Raw genomic sequence first — 13,835 nt, 5'->3', positions numbered from 1 at the left:
CCCATTTTTTCAAGACAGCATTTCTCTGTGTAGCCTTGGCTGTCCTGGAACTCACTCTGTAGACCAGGCTGGCCTCGAACTCAGAGATCCGGCTGTCTCTGCCTCCCGAGTGCTGGGATTAAAGGCGTGCGTCCCTACCACCTGGCCAGTGTACTTTCTGAATAAGCAGGTAGCTTGTGCAGGCAAAGGGGACTGAAGCAGAAAGGTACCCTACTCACAAAGGCCGGGAACAGTATCTGAACAAGAAGTATCCTGTGAATTGTATCCAAATGCCGTCTTGGCACAGGTGAAAGCTTGGTGGCAGATGTCCTGGAGCAGACAGCTGGGGGCTGAAAGGGAAGGAGGGCTTCACGGGGCTGAAAGCACCTTGCAGGGTACCGGTCCAGCCTGTGGTACTTCTCTAGCCCATTTTTCCTAGTGTGCTCCTGCTGAGTGGCTTCTCCAGTCTAGTTTGAAAATGTGCATGTGTGATGCGCGTTGGCATCTGGAATACAAGCCTATGAAACCCATGCATGTGCCTTGGCGTTTGAGGCAGGAGGATCACGAAGCCCAGTACTTGGGATGCTGACTTAGTAGGACTAGTTTTGAGGCCAGCCTTGTCTACAATAGTTAGACTGTCGTCGTCGTCATCACAACAGTAATAAATACAAACAAAGCAAATGTTTGTTGAACAAACAGCTGAGTGGAATTGTCCTAAGAGGACCCGTCCTGGTGTCTTACAGATGTGAGAGCGTTGATGCAGGGAAGATGTTTGGTGTGCCCTCATCTGTTAGCCTAGCTGGCGCCAATACTCAGCTTTCTGTTCCCAGACCAGGGCTTTGCTTCGTACTGTGCTGAGGATCGACGGAGCCAGGAACATGCCACCTGCTTGCTCCATCACAGAAGCTGGCAGCAGCTCTTGCAGAACAGGCTGGTCAGCCAAGCGTATCTTTTCTGGTCGGGGATTTTACTGTTGGTTTGTTTTATGTACCACTGGGACATGACTGCTGTATCCCATTCTTTGCCTGTCAACACCATCTGCATTAAGTTGGCGACCTTCACCGTCCTTCCCATTCTACGAGAGCTTGTGGTTACTCTCCTAGCTCCTGTTTATGTGGAATCTCTTTCCCCTTAAGAATTTTCAGGAAGACAGAGGAAGTTACAGGCCCTTAACACCCTTGGTTCTGCTTTGACTTGGAAATGATGTGCAGTGCAGATGCAGCCAGGCTGGGGCTGTAGCTCCGCGGTGAAGTCTTGCCTAGCAGGCATAAGGGCCTAGGTCCCCAGGACCGGCAGGAAAACAAAGATAATCTTGTATTTTATGCTGTCCAATCTGAAACGCTGAAGAGAGTGACGCAGTTGCAGCTCCCCAGCTCAGAGCTCATGTCTTACTCTGCTCACTCTTTGATTTCTCGAGAGTCAACCCTTCTCTGTCAGGGAATTCAGTGCCAGCTGAGTCTTACGGGGTTGTTGTTGTTGTTGTTTTTTTTTTTAATGATTGCAAGATCTTTTTGAAAATATTTTATTTTTTGAATATTTATTTATTTATTTAATATATGTGAGTACACTGTAGCTGTACAAATGGTTGTGAGCCTTCATGTGGTTGTTGGTAACTGAATTTTTAGGACCTCTGCTGGCTCCTGTCAGCACTGCTTGCTTTGGTCAACTCTGCTCGCTCAGTCCCTGCCTGCTCCAGCCCATTTATTTATTTATTATTATACATAAAAGTACACTGTAGCCGTCTTCAGACACATCCGAAGAGGGCGTCAGATCTCATTACGGGTGGTTGTGGTTGTGAGCCACTGTGTGGTTGCTGGGATTTGAACTCAGGACCTTCAGAAGAGCAGTCAGTGCTTTTTCCCAGTGAGCCATCTCACCAGTCAGATTGCAAGATCTTAAAGAACAACTTACTTGTCCTTTACAAATGAAAACCAGGGTAGGCTTGAAGAGCGCTCTAGCCATGGAGAGGGAATTTAAGGGTAGCGGAGACTTCTCTCCATTCACCCCAAGTGCCTCCCTGGCCTGACAACCCGCGTGTCTTCAGTGGATGGTCTCAGGTATCAGTTTTGTATGTGGTGTTTGGAGGAGGAAGGGGAGGAAGAGAAGATGCTCGGAACTGGGGACTTTTAAAGATGACCCCCCCCCCCCAAAGATGAAAGATTTAATGAGATCGGTTTCTAGGAAGAGGGCAGTGAGCTATTTGGAACTGTGAATGTGTTCTGCTGGGGTGTGTGTGTCTGTGTGTCTGTGTGTGTCTGTCTGTCTTCATCTTCCTGACTGAGGCACTGACGGATGCTACACATCCACACCCCTCATCTTCTCTTGTTACCATGTCCCTTCCTGCCTTGTCTCCTTTCTTCCTCAGTGACCCCAGTGTCACTCAATTCTGCTCTCAAGCTTCCTGGATCTTCTGCCAAATGAAATGGGTCATTTCCTTAGCTTCTGTTGTTCCGGCCACCTCGACCAGTTTCCCAGTTCATTTTGCCCCGAGGTTTTCTTTTCAGCAAGCTAATCATAGGCACGCAGCCTTTGACAGCTCTCCACAGCCACTGCTCCTGGTCCCACGGTGCCATCCTCCCGGGGCAGAGTGGCTGTCTGGCCAGATCGTCAGGTGCCTTAGACGCCCCCCCCCCCCCCCGCAGGCATTGGTTGTGAGGCAGCTGCTGACCTCTAGTGCCCGGAGGCTGACACGCAGCGGAGCGCTTCAGCGTGCGAAATCATTTGGGAATTGCTGCTGTTGCCTTCTTCTTTCTGGGATATCATTTGCACCTCCGCAGTTACTAGCTATCTAAGTCAGAGACTGAATCCTGAAGCCCCGACAAGCTAGGCTTCGTTCACCATCTGTTCTCATCACGGCAAATAATGGTGCTGTGCGGAGAAAGACAGTTCACTATTGCCACATTGGGAAGAACACATGCGGTGTGGGGACTCCCCATCGGCAGGGTTTTGACATGAGCGTTACGTCTACACTGCAGGTGAGAGAGATACATAGCTAAGTGTTCCTGGTCAGGGTATGACCTTGGCCGTCCCTGCCCAGCCACTGAGAAACCACTGTGTTTCAGTGTCTCCCTTGCAAGTTGTCAGTGCTTGTAAAATCTTTCTGCGAGGCAGATTCTCCTCTGGCGGGAACCACAGGGTTTCAGTCTTTCCCCGCCATGAGAATCCCAGAGCAAATCCAGTTCCTCAGGGCGTGTTGTTTCTGGAGGCTGATAGCCAGGGGAGGGGCAGAAGTGTCTGTAGAATACCTTTGCCAGGAGAGTTACGCACCTGCATGGTCTCGGAGGATTTATACACATACTTTTGGAAATAGCAGCTGTCCTCAGGTAGAGCTTATAGTAGGTAACATTTAGTGTCTGTTTTAAGTAAGGAAACCTTTGTAGGTAAAAACAAATAAGAAGAGTAAAAAGCAGCCTATAGAAGAAAAGGTTCCAGAGAGCAAGTCGGCAGTAGAACCAGACTTGTTCTTTCCACTCACCTGTGTACATTCCTGTAATCCATTTATTCAGGGCGTGTTCCTGAACAGTCACAGGGGCTCAGAGCCTGCTGGCCCACAGGGACAGGTTGCCTCAGGCATTATCACAATGTCTTATTTTATACCTCATTGCTTTTTGTTGTTCAGAGTCATCCCTCCTCCTGTGTTCTGTATATTGTACAATCTGTGTATTGTACAGTGAGATGTCTAAATGAATTTAGTCTAAATATTTTGTTTTAAAAAGGGTCTCCCTATGTATCCCTAGCTGGCCTAGAACTCACTATGTAAACCAGGTTGGCCTTGCCTCCTCCCAAGTGCCGGGATTTAACACCTGGCTGGTTTTGGCTCCGCCACCACACCCGGCTGGTTTTGTTTGTTGTTTGCTTGTTTGGTGTTGGAGACTGGACTTCTGTGTATCCATGGCTGCCTTGGAACTGGCTGTGCAGACCAGGCTGGCCTTGAAGTTGTGGCTTCCCAGCTGCTCTGCCTCCCAGCTGGCTGGATTAAAGGTCTGCATCCCACATCTGATTGATTGTCAAGGTCTTTTCCAGATCCAGAAGCACACGCTAAAAGTGCTCGTCATATAGGAAGTCTTAGTCGGAATAAAGGTCAGGGGTGAAGGCCAGCCATTTATGTGGGGGTCCAGGTTGGGCCCCGAGGGTGCACCTTCCATGTGGAGAAGCCCCAGCGTGCTGCCACACTTCCTCCTGACTGGAGTGCAGAAACTGAAAAGACTTTTAGAGTCAGGCTTGTGGTGCAAGCTTGTTGTCATTGACGCCAGCATGGGCTCTATCTAGTGAGACACTGTCCCCATAAAATTTATGTTCTTGGCTGAAATTAATGGGGTGTGTGGTGGATGAGTTGTCATTTATAGGAAGAGAGAGAAACCTACTTTAGCTAAACCTTTAGCTAATACATGTGTTTAAGTAAAATACTAAGATTTGCTCTGTTGTAGGCAGAATGAGTTCTGAGATGAGATGACAAGGAAGTGAAACCAGGGCTTTAGAGTCTGGAAGTGGAGCGTGTTCAGGGCTGCACTCTCTGTTCTTCCTGTTGGCCACCTGCCCCTCCAACCTCCCAGCACTTTCATGATTAGATTTCTGCCGTGGTAGAACCAACCATCCCATCCGCCTCACAGGTTCACTGATGGCAATTCAGCAAGTCTGATATACTTCAGGTCATAATGTTTTTAAAAATTATTTTCATAGAGATTTTAAATGTTGCCACTTAACTGAAAATCAATGCTTTTCCTTCTCTTAAATCTTTAAACTTTATGCTTATTGAAGTTGTATTGGGTTGTGTGTAAAAATGCTCTTGGGCGTATTTTTAAAGAAAGTTGAAGTTTTTCTAAAAAATCGCCCTCATGCGTGCTGTCTGACCTGTGCCATTCTTCATTTAGGAACACTGTATTCTCCCACACAGTGTCTCTGTAGAACCTTGTTTAAATGAGGCCTCTAAAATTATCTGGTGTTGTCTATGCTACTGAAGTCCAGTTTCCAGATTTCAAACCGTTTGCAGGTGATGTGCTTGCTGCTGCTGTTCAGCGATGACCTAGCCTTGGAGCTGTACCCCGAGATGAGGCACAGAAACTGCAGTGGTGCCACGTGGTCAGCCACCTCCACCCTCTATCCTGAGATGGTTCCTCTGCCAACCACGCCTCCAGCTGGCTGTTGGACAGTGTGTAGCTTCCTGGTTCTCCCCAGCCCATGCTACTGACTGCTGCTGGAGGGACTTTGTAGATGAGCCATGTACCCTGGCCATGCCTCCCCGCTAACCACACCAGGTATCCCCTGGTTAGTATTGAAGTCAGAAGCATGATCTGATGCGTTAGACAAGGAAGGAAGAAGCTAAACTTATCAGTAAGCCCAGGAGGGGTGGGGTAGTGATGCCCAGTGTCTAGTCACCTGGATTCAATCCTGCTGATACCGACTCCCAGCCAGAGAGAGACACAGCAAGCTTCCATGGACCAAGCATTGGTCCTGGCTCTCTACCCTGCCCTGCATGTTGGTATTTCTCTAAGACAAACTGTACGGAGCACGCAAGTGTGTAGAATCAGAAAGACTTTCAGGTTTTAGTCTGCTCTGACTGTAGGTAAACTATGCAACCTTGGAGGACCTCAGTTTTCTAGTAGAAATCATTGTTCTCGCTAGATGTTGATTTAATTTTGCTTGTTTGCTTCTATGGAACATGTTTGTAATGAATACAAATGATTCCAGTGAAAGCATGCTTTAGGCAGGAAGATGGAATATCACATGGGGGCCTGAAGGTCTGGAGGGTCAGGTGTACGGATGGGGGGCTCTGCTTAAACTGACTTAGTGCGTTCGTTTGCTCAGACTGGGATTCACAAAGAAGTACGGAGGTGGCCTGAGACAAGGTTTGGAGGCCTGACTGACATCTGATCAAGCAGAGAATCTCTTGCCAATTTTCTCCCTCATGGCGACTGGTGTGGAAAACCTGAATAGTCACATTATCATTTAAAATAGCTTCCATTGGATTTTAGGAAAGAACATTAAAATCAAAGAACAAATGTTTGTTGGATTCTTTGTAGTAGTCTCATTTCTCACCGTTTGTGATTTGCGTGAAAAAGCAATATATCTCCCCCCCTAAGCTAGATAGATTGTCCTTCCATACTAAGTCCATTAGTGAGTATATAGAAGACATGTGGCTTGAAGACTGCTCCTGACCTCATCTCCAGGGTCTGTAGTGTTGCTATGGCTACCAGATGCAGAGGTAGGTCAGTGACTTGGAGGGCCTCCTGTGCTGGTGTGTGAGTCTGGTGGCCGCACAGCCTCTGCAAGTCTCTTTCCTTATGTCTAAGTGGTGATAGAAATCCCCATACAGTCACTGAAGTGCGGTGTAAATGACTGTGTTTGGACCCCTTAGCTCCTGGTGGACCAGCTGCGGTTAGTACTTTCTCTAAGAGATAAGAGATGGCTGCATAGTTCGCTTGGGATTTGAGCATCTCCTATTTGGTTCTTCTGTGTCTACATTTTTCTGCCCCAGTTGAGGATTTTAACAACCTGCTCTTTTAAAGTTTAATGTCAGTGATTTGCTGCCCCCTGCAGGTTAACTTGAGAAAAGGTGGCTGACTACTAGGTCAGGTCATCTTGGTTGTCCTGAAGCCAAGTATGACATTATCTTTCTTGATGGCTTAACGAACTATTTCAATATTCCTTGTCTGAAATTTTGGGCTACAAGTATTTCAGATTTTTAATTTTTTTTCATTTTTCTGATTAGGGAATATTTGTGTGTGGATTTTACTGATTGAAAAAGCCTGATTCAAAAATCCAGAACCTAAAATCCTGAAAAATTGGGTTTTTCGGATTAAGCATTCCTTTGTCAGCCCCCTCACAGATTGTTTTTGGAGTTGAAGATCCTTGTGCGTTAGCAATTTGATACTGCATTGGTTTCCTTGCCTGTTTAGACAAGTACAATTATGTTTGTTTAAAAGCTTGGAAGAGCTTTTGTTACAGAAGGCAGAGTTTAGTGCTTGGATTCTATTGCTCCTCTTTGATTTGAGTCCTGTTGTCATCCAGAACCTAGTCTGGAGCCCCTCACTAGGACCAAGCCACGTGACTTTAGCTCTGCATCGCTGACTGCTGCGTCGCTGACTGCTGCGTCGCTGACTGCGGTGGCTCCCATGCTTGGTGGTTTGCATCTGCAGTCCCTCGCTGCGTCCGTGAGGCCATCGCAGATGGAGGATGAGCCGGGAGCACCCACAGGCTCTGCTCCAGACATAGTGTGATACAGCCTGACTCACACTGATCTGGCTGGTGTTGGAGTCTGGGTGGCAGGGCAAAAGGCAGGAGCTGCCATCCATGGCTGGATGCTCACCTATGGGCTGGACTGAGTTTCTAAAACAAGGAAGTGCTGAAGGATTTAAAACTAGAGATCAGAGTTCTGCTGTGCAGATAGTACTTGCTCAGTCCTTGTGGGGACTCTAGGACATCTTAGATGCTGTCCTATTGCTGTGAGCATATGTCACACATTATGGCTAAGGCAACTCTTAAAAGGAAGCGTTTAATTGGGCGCTTGCTTACAGGTTCATGTCCAGAAGCAGACAGAACTGATGCTAGAGCAGTCACAGAGCTTTAACATGCACATCTGTATCATCTGTAGGCAGCCAGCAGCAGCTGGCGTCAGCCAGCACAGACACTGGCCCAGAAGGGGCTTCCGAAGCCTGAAAGCTCACCCCCAGTGTCACCCCCAGTGACACACCCCCTCCACTAGGCCATACTAACTGATCCTTCCCAAACAGTTCCACAAACGTGGGGCCAAGCATTCAAACATAGGAGCCTATGGGGGCCACGCCCACTCCAGCAGCCACCTCCCACTCCCTCCCCCCACAGGCGTGTAGCCATAGCATAATGGAAAATGCATTCAGTCCAACTTCAAAAGTCCCCATAGTCTTTCACAGTCTAACGGCTTAAGAGTCCAACTCTTTAACCCCGGTAAAATTAAAATCAAGCCGCAGGTCACGTACTTTGAGCATAGGGGACTGAATATATATTACCATCCTGGGGGTGGGGTGGGGTGGGGTGGGACAGAGTATGGTGAAGAAACACTGGACCAAAGCCAGGCCAAAACCCAGAGGAGGAGCAAATTCTAAATCCCACAATGCTGGCTCTTTCCTCCAGCCTTGCTGACTGCAGCGCGCCTCTCTCTCTTGGGCTGGCTTCACAGGCTGTGTGCAGCTCTCCTTGACCGGTACCGCACGGCTCAGGCTCTCCAAGGCAATCCAGGCTTTTCACCTTTAAGCTTCCCTCGTGGTTGTCCCAGGCCTCCATGTGGGGACTCCCCTGCCACATGCCTGTGCTCTTAGGTTCTCTTTAGTGCACAGAAGCCTACTCACTGAGCTTCCCTACCCCTTGACTGCCTCTGCAGGCGTTGTCTCTGCTTCTGAAAACCCTGAATTCTGCTTGTTGGTGCAGTGTGAACAGACTTATTTGTATTACTTTTGCTCCATTAGTAATTCTTTCACATCTTGTGCGTGGGCCACTGTTTTGGTACTGTCATGTTAGTGGTTATGATAATTATTAATTGCCTTTAAGAGTTAGTACACAATAAAGCCCATGTCAAGTGCGTCTGGAATGTGCACACTGCATGTGGCTCTTGTTGCTTCGTGTATTCTCCCGCAGGTACTGCGGTGCCGGCTGCCTGTCTGGCAGTGTCTCCTTTGCCCACCAAGCGTCTTGTCCTTCGTCTGCTGGGCGGGCACCGAGTCAGCCACACAAGTGTGATGGGCTGAAGAACTTACAGGCAGAGAAGGACCTCCTCTGGTAGTAAAATCTGTGACCTGGGAATGCTGAGAATGGATGGGTAGACGGGCTAGGGTGAGTCACTGGGGTAAAGTTTAAGAAGGCGCCAGAAATTCAGTAATCAAATCATGTGTCAATACAACATTTTGAAAAAGTCAAAATCAATGCCAACAAGATCTATGATAACAGCATGGAGAAGTTAATCGCCCACACAGAGCCACTTTGGTGCCCGAGGCAAGGGACAGAGACGTCAGCAGGATTGATGCTTTCTGTTTAAAGTCTGACCTGTTGGGCTGTACGCGCTGTTGGCACAGGCCTTTAATCCCAGCACGGTGGGGGTGGGGCTGTCTTTGTGAGTTTGAGGCCAGCCTGGTCTACGTAGTAGTGAGTTCCAGAACAGTCAGAGCTACATATTGAGACTAAGAAATGGATTCTTTGAATTCACTTTGATTTTTAAAATTTGACTAAAATATGTACTTATTTTCTTGTTGCTGGTGATAACTGCCCAAGAAAAGCAGCTTGAGAAGAGAAGGTTATACTTCAGGCCAGAAGTTGAGAGGTGACGCAATGGACTTGGTGCTAGCACAGGGTGGCGGGTCTTAACTGCATCTGTAGTCAGGAAGCTAAGAAGACAGAGGCAGGCCAGGCTATGAACCCCCAAGCGCCCCACTCCTGACACTTCCTTTGTTGAGGCTCTACCTTGTAAAAGCTCTATGATCTATCAGAAACAGAGCCATCAGGTAGGGGCCAAAGGTCCAGACATAAAAGCAATAAACCTCATGTAGGATATCTGGCATTCAAACCTTAGTAAAATAGAATTGAGCGGCTTGGTGGCTTCTTTAGGTTTTCTACCTGATGTGTTAGCAGGGCGGGGTGGGGGGCGGGGTCTGAAGACAGGGGCTGTGCTGGCCACTCTGTCTAGTGATGTGGTCTTCCGCGGGGGCTCTGTTCAGGGAATGAATACAGTGGGTCTGGAAATCTCCATGCTGTCGTTGGTCATGTCTCTATATAGAGATAGAGATGTTCATCCTTAAGACAGGGCCTCACTGAGTTTGAGTTCCAGGCTGGCTTGGAACTCAAACTCTACTGGGCCCTGCGATTGCAGGCATGTGTTGTCCTTCCCCCATGGTATCCTGGGGAGGTGCAGTTTTAATAAAAGCCACGACTCCTACGTTAGCTACCACGCAGGAAGCAGCAGAAGCAGAACCAGCTTTCATTAGGGCATCTGATGTCTGCACTGGGAGCAATGAGTGCAGGTCTTCTGTATGGGCCAGTGTGCAGGACTGAAAGCCCTTCATCTACTCTCTGCTGATTTATCTGTGCAGTGTTTTAGAGGTTCTGTGTTGTTGAGGCATGATCTCCCGTCACCCAGGCTGGCCTTGACTAGTGACTGTCCCGTGTCTGTCTGAGTGCTGGAATTATAGGCATGTGTTGAATGTAGTATAGAGGTGGATCATGGTGGGACCCCATTCTTCGGCTCGGCTGTAATTATCCTGAGACTGAAGTATGAGTGGAAGCAGAGGGAAGGGAAATTTTTTAGTTCATTTGTTAGCGTGCTATGTTGGTGGCTTTTATTGGTTATCCCTGGTTTTTCCTTTTATCTTTCCCTGATCTCACTTGAGCATACATAACAGAAAGAAAGAGGACGGGTACAACCTCAGTGGCTGTTCTGGTTGGGACAGTGGGGCAGCTACAGAGTTTAGTTTAGCATTCACACTTGACATGATTCTCTTTATTTTCTCCTTGACCCTAAGGTCTGCTGAAGACAGAGCCAGTGGCCGAGGAAGGAGAGGATGCTGTCACAATGCTCAGTGCTCCAGAGACGTTGACGGAGGAGGAGCAAGAGGAGCTGAGGCGGGAGCTTACAAAGGTGAGGGACGGAGCCTGTGGACCTTGTGCTTTGCCTTGTGGGTTTGCAGAGCACCTTATGGTAAAAGGCTCAAGGTGAAAGAAAGCTTGCACAGCCCAGAGTCTCAAAGGACAGAGGAGACAAAGTGATCCTAGATGGCTTTCATATGGCAGAATGTGTGGGTGAGGTGAGCATGGGAGTGGGACAGGTAGGAGAAAGTGGGGAGAGCTGCGCTGTCTGGCCCCTGCGCATGGGTTCAGTGGCCTTGTCCACGCCTTTGCTTGCCTTATGGATCTTGGCTAGCTTCCTCCCCGCTTTCCTTTCTTCTTTGCTTCAGCCCGACTTCTGGACACATTTCAGCTCCCTCCTTTCCTGGCTTCCTTCTGTAACATCTTAGAATGGTCTGTCTCACAGTGCAGTCAGTACCCTGCTGCTGTCATTCAGTTCTGAGCATCCTTCTCCAGTGCCCAGGAGCCCTGTACTTGCTGAGGACCGCTCCCACTCCCCTCTCTCAGCTGCCTTATGAGTTTAACTGTTGTCTGAATAGTTCACATACAATGCATGGCCTTGGTATTTTGACTTTTTTCATCAGTGAACGTAGTAGTATGCTTTTAGGGCTCATTCCTGTTGGATCATCTGCCAGGAACCAGTTCACTTTTTGTGGGTGCTAGTAGTCCATTGTATATATCTACAATACTGTCTTATATTTGTGTGTGTGTGTGAGATGCTATTCAGGTTTGGTGGCAAAGCCCACGTTTAACTTTTTCCCCCCAACATAATATTTTTATTGTTTCTTCTGGGATTTCACATCTTACACCCCTATCACGTTTGCCTCCCAATCCCTCCCTGTTCAACCCCGCCCCTGCCCTTGTGACCTCCCTTGAAGAAAAAAAAAAAAAGGCCATGTTGTGTTATCTGCATACTTGCCAGAACATGGTCAAACTCCTTCCCCTCCCCCATCCCTGCCGGAAGCCATCTGTTGTGGAAAGTGACACTTCAGCAGACTGTCACAGCTTTTAAGAGTTCTGTTTGGGGGCTGGAGAGATGGCTCAGCAGTTAAGGGAACTGACTGCTCTTCCACTGACTGAGTTCAATTCCCAGCAACGATATGGTGGTTCACAACCATCTGTAATGGGATCTGATGCCCTCTTCTGGTGTGTCTGAAGACAGCTACAGTGTACTCACATACATAAAATAAATAAATCTTAAAAAAAATAAAAAGAGTTCTCTTCAATGGCGTCCTGTTTAGGCTGTTCCTGTTTTTGTGAGGGGTTGGGGTTGTCAAGTCTTCCATGTCCTTCTTTCTTAACTGTATATCTGCAGTCACTGATGTCACTAAGTAGCTTATTTTCTCTGTATTCTGCGGAAGCATGGGTCTTGGGCTTCTGCTTGGTCTCTGGCATCGGCGCAGGCCAGGAATAGGACTCTCGGTTGCAGTTGGGCCATGGACCCAGACAAGGTCCTGCGATGCAACTGGGATCACAGACATCAGCATGGTTTTAGGCTACAGCAAAAGCCATGGCCTCCACCTGGCCTTTGGAGGGAACATGGGCCACAGACATTAACACAGACTGGGCTCCATATGATCGTGGACCCAGAGATGGCTCTTGGCAGCATCAGACTTGGCTGCTCTGGGCAACTCACAGTAGTCTTTACTGCTTCTATGTGCTTGGGGAGAGAGGGACCTAGTGAATCAGGTCAGTTTCAGGGACTTCCTGAAGCTGTCTTGAGTTGTTCCTGCATTTCAGGGCTTCCCAGTAAGATGGAAAAGTTCACCCTTCCTTAGAGCATCCTGTTATTCCACCTTCCCCTTTAACATCCAGTATTTTAAGGAGTTTCCCTCCAAGGTTTTAATGTAGGAGGAAACTGCTTACGTAAGGCCATCCTTTTGATGATTTCTTTGACTTACTGTGATGAGCCCTTATTTCCTCCTTCCTTGTGGTGTAGAGCAATATTTCTTACAGCGGAATGATGTTCCATTATTGGACATTTTTTTATAGCGTTCCTAAAGTGGGAGGCTTTTCCATTGACATGTTTCCTGTCACTAATGGATGATGCTCATCACCCTTCCGTTTGTCTCTTGTCATTTTTATATTTTCTTGTGAGCACTGTCCAATTCCTTGGCCCATTTAAAAATCCCATCATTTGCCTCTTTTTGATGGAGTTGTAAATTTCTTCATGTGTTCTGGATACAAGATGCATTTAACACAAGCTTTGAAGATATTTATTCTGTTGGTTTCTTTTTATCTCACTGTCAAGTGCAGTAGTTGCTACATTTTTGGAGGTAGGGTGGGTTTGAGATACTGTGTCCTGCAGCCCAGCTTGGCTTGAAGACTTCAACCTCCTGATACTCTTTGCCAAACTTTGGTTTTTAATCTTGATAAGCTCTGCTTTCTCCCCCTGGTTGCTTGAACTGTAGGTGTTATATCTTAAAAACAACAACAACAACAACAACAACAACAACAACAAACAAAGCCTAACTAAGGTTTTGAAGATTTGACTCCATGTTTTAATCTTAGGGTCATACAGGTTAGCAATTATATACAGCTTCCTGAGCAACTTGAGGTGTGTGTGTGTGTGTGTGTGTGTGTGTGTGTGTACACCTTTATTCTTTTGCATATGGAAACCAGTTATCTGAGTTGTATTTGCTGGGACAAAAATCCTGGTTTTTACTCCACTAAGGTCTCTTGACGAATTTGTCAAAAGCATTTTATTTCTGACTCTGACTTCTGTCCCCTTGCAGTGTGTTTATCCTTGGTGCTCAGCACCACACTCTCCCTTGCTGAACCCCCACAGCCAACTTTCTCACACATGTTTCTTTACACCACTTACATTCACCTACACTCAAGTCTGTGCCCTTCCCTTGCCCACCCTATTGGAAGAAGAGATTAAAGCTGCCAGGTATGCTGTAGCAGCAGCACATGCTAACCAACAAAAGCCAGGGGCGCACGACACTGTGCGAGCCTTGATGGGAAAGGCTGAGGTGAGTCTGAAACTGGGCGAGGCTCTGGCTCCCCATGGATGTTACTGTCTGAGTGAATCTGACCACTTCCTGATTTTGGACTATATTTGTTCTTACTCTCTTGCCCTTTCCTTCTCATGGTCTACTCTTCAGTATATATCTGAGCAACCTATAGTCATGTCTAAGATTGAGCACAGAGAATCATGCCTTTATTTTGTACTCACTTGCCTATTAGTGCAGTCTCAGTGCTGTGCTGACATACTTCTCATATTTATCCTCCCTCCCTCCCTCCCTCCCTCCCTCCCTCCCTCCCTC

General features: G+C 47.6%; 1 protein-coding gene across 7 annotated transcripts in view; it reads left to right on the top strand.

Annotated features, from left to right (window-relative positions):
• Nucleotides 1-13,835, top strand: part of Tpd52 (tumor protein D52) — an 82,763-nt gene that overhangs the window by 50,343 nt on the left and 18,585 nt on the right. For all 7 annotated transcript variants that reach the window (XM_021195499.2, XM_029537406.1, XM_029537407.1 and 4 more), the window contains exon 2: nucleotides 10,464-10,579. In XM_021195499.2, the coding sequence (XP_021051158.1) occupies nucleotides 10,464-10,579 (116 nt within the window). The remainder of the gene's footprint in view (nucleotides 1-10,463; nucleotides 10,580-13,835) is intronic.

Source organism: Mus pahari, chromosome 4 (genome assembly GCF_900095145.1).
Source record: "Mus pahari chromosome 4, PAHARI_EIJ_v1.1, whole genome shotgun sequence".
Lineage (NCBI taxonomy): Eukaryota > Metazoa > Chordata > Mammalia > Rodentia > Muridae > Mus > Mus pahari.
The sequence above is the reverse complement of the archived record's forward strand: the minus strand, read 5'-3'. Positions and strand labels throughout refer to the sequence as shown.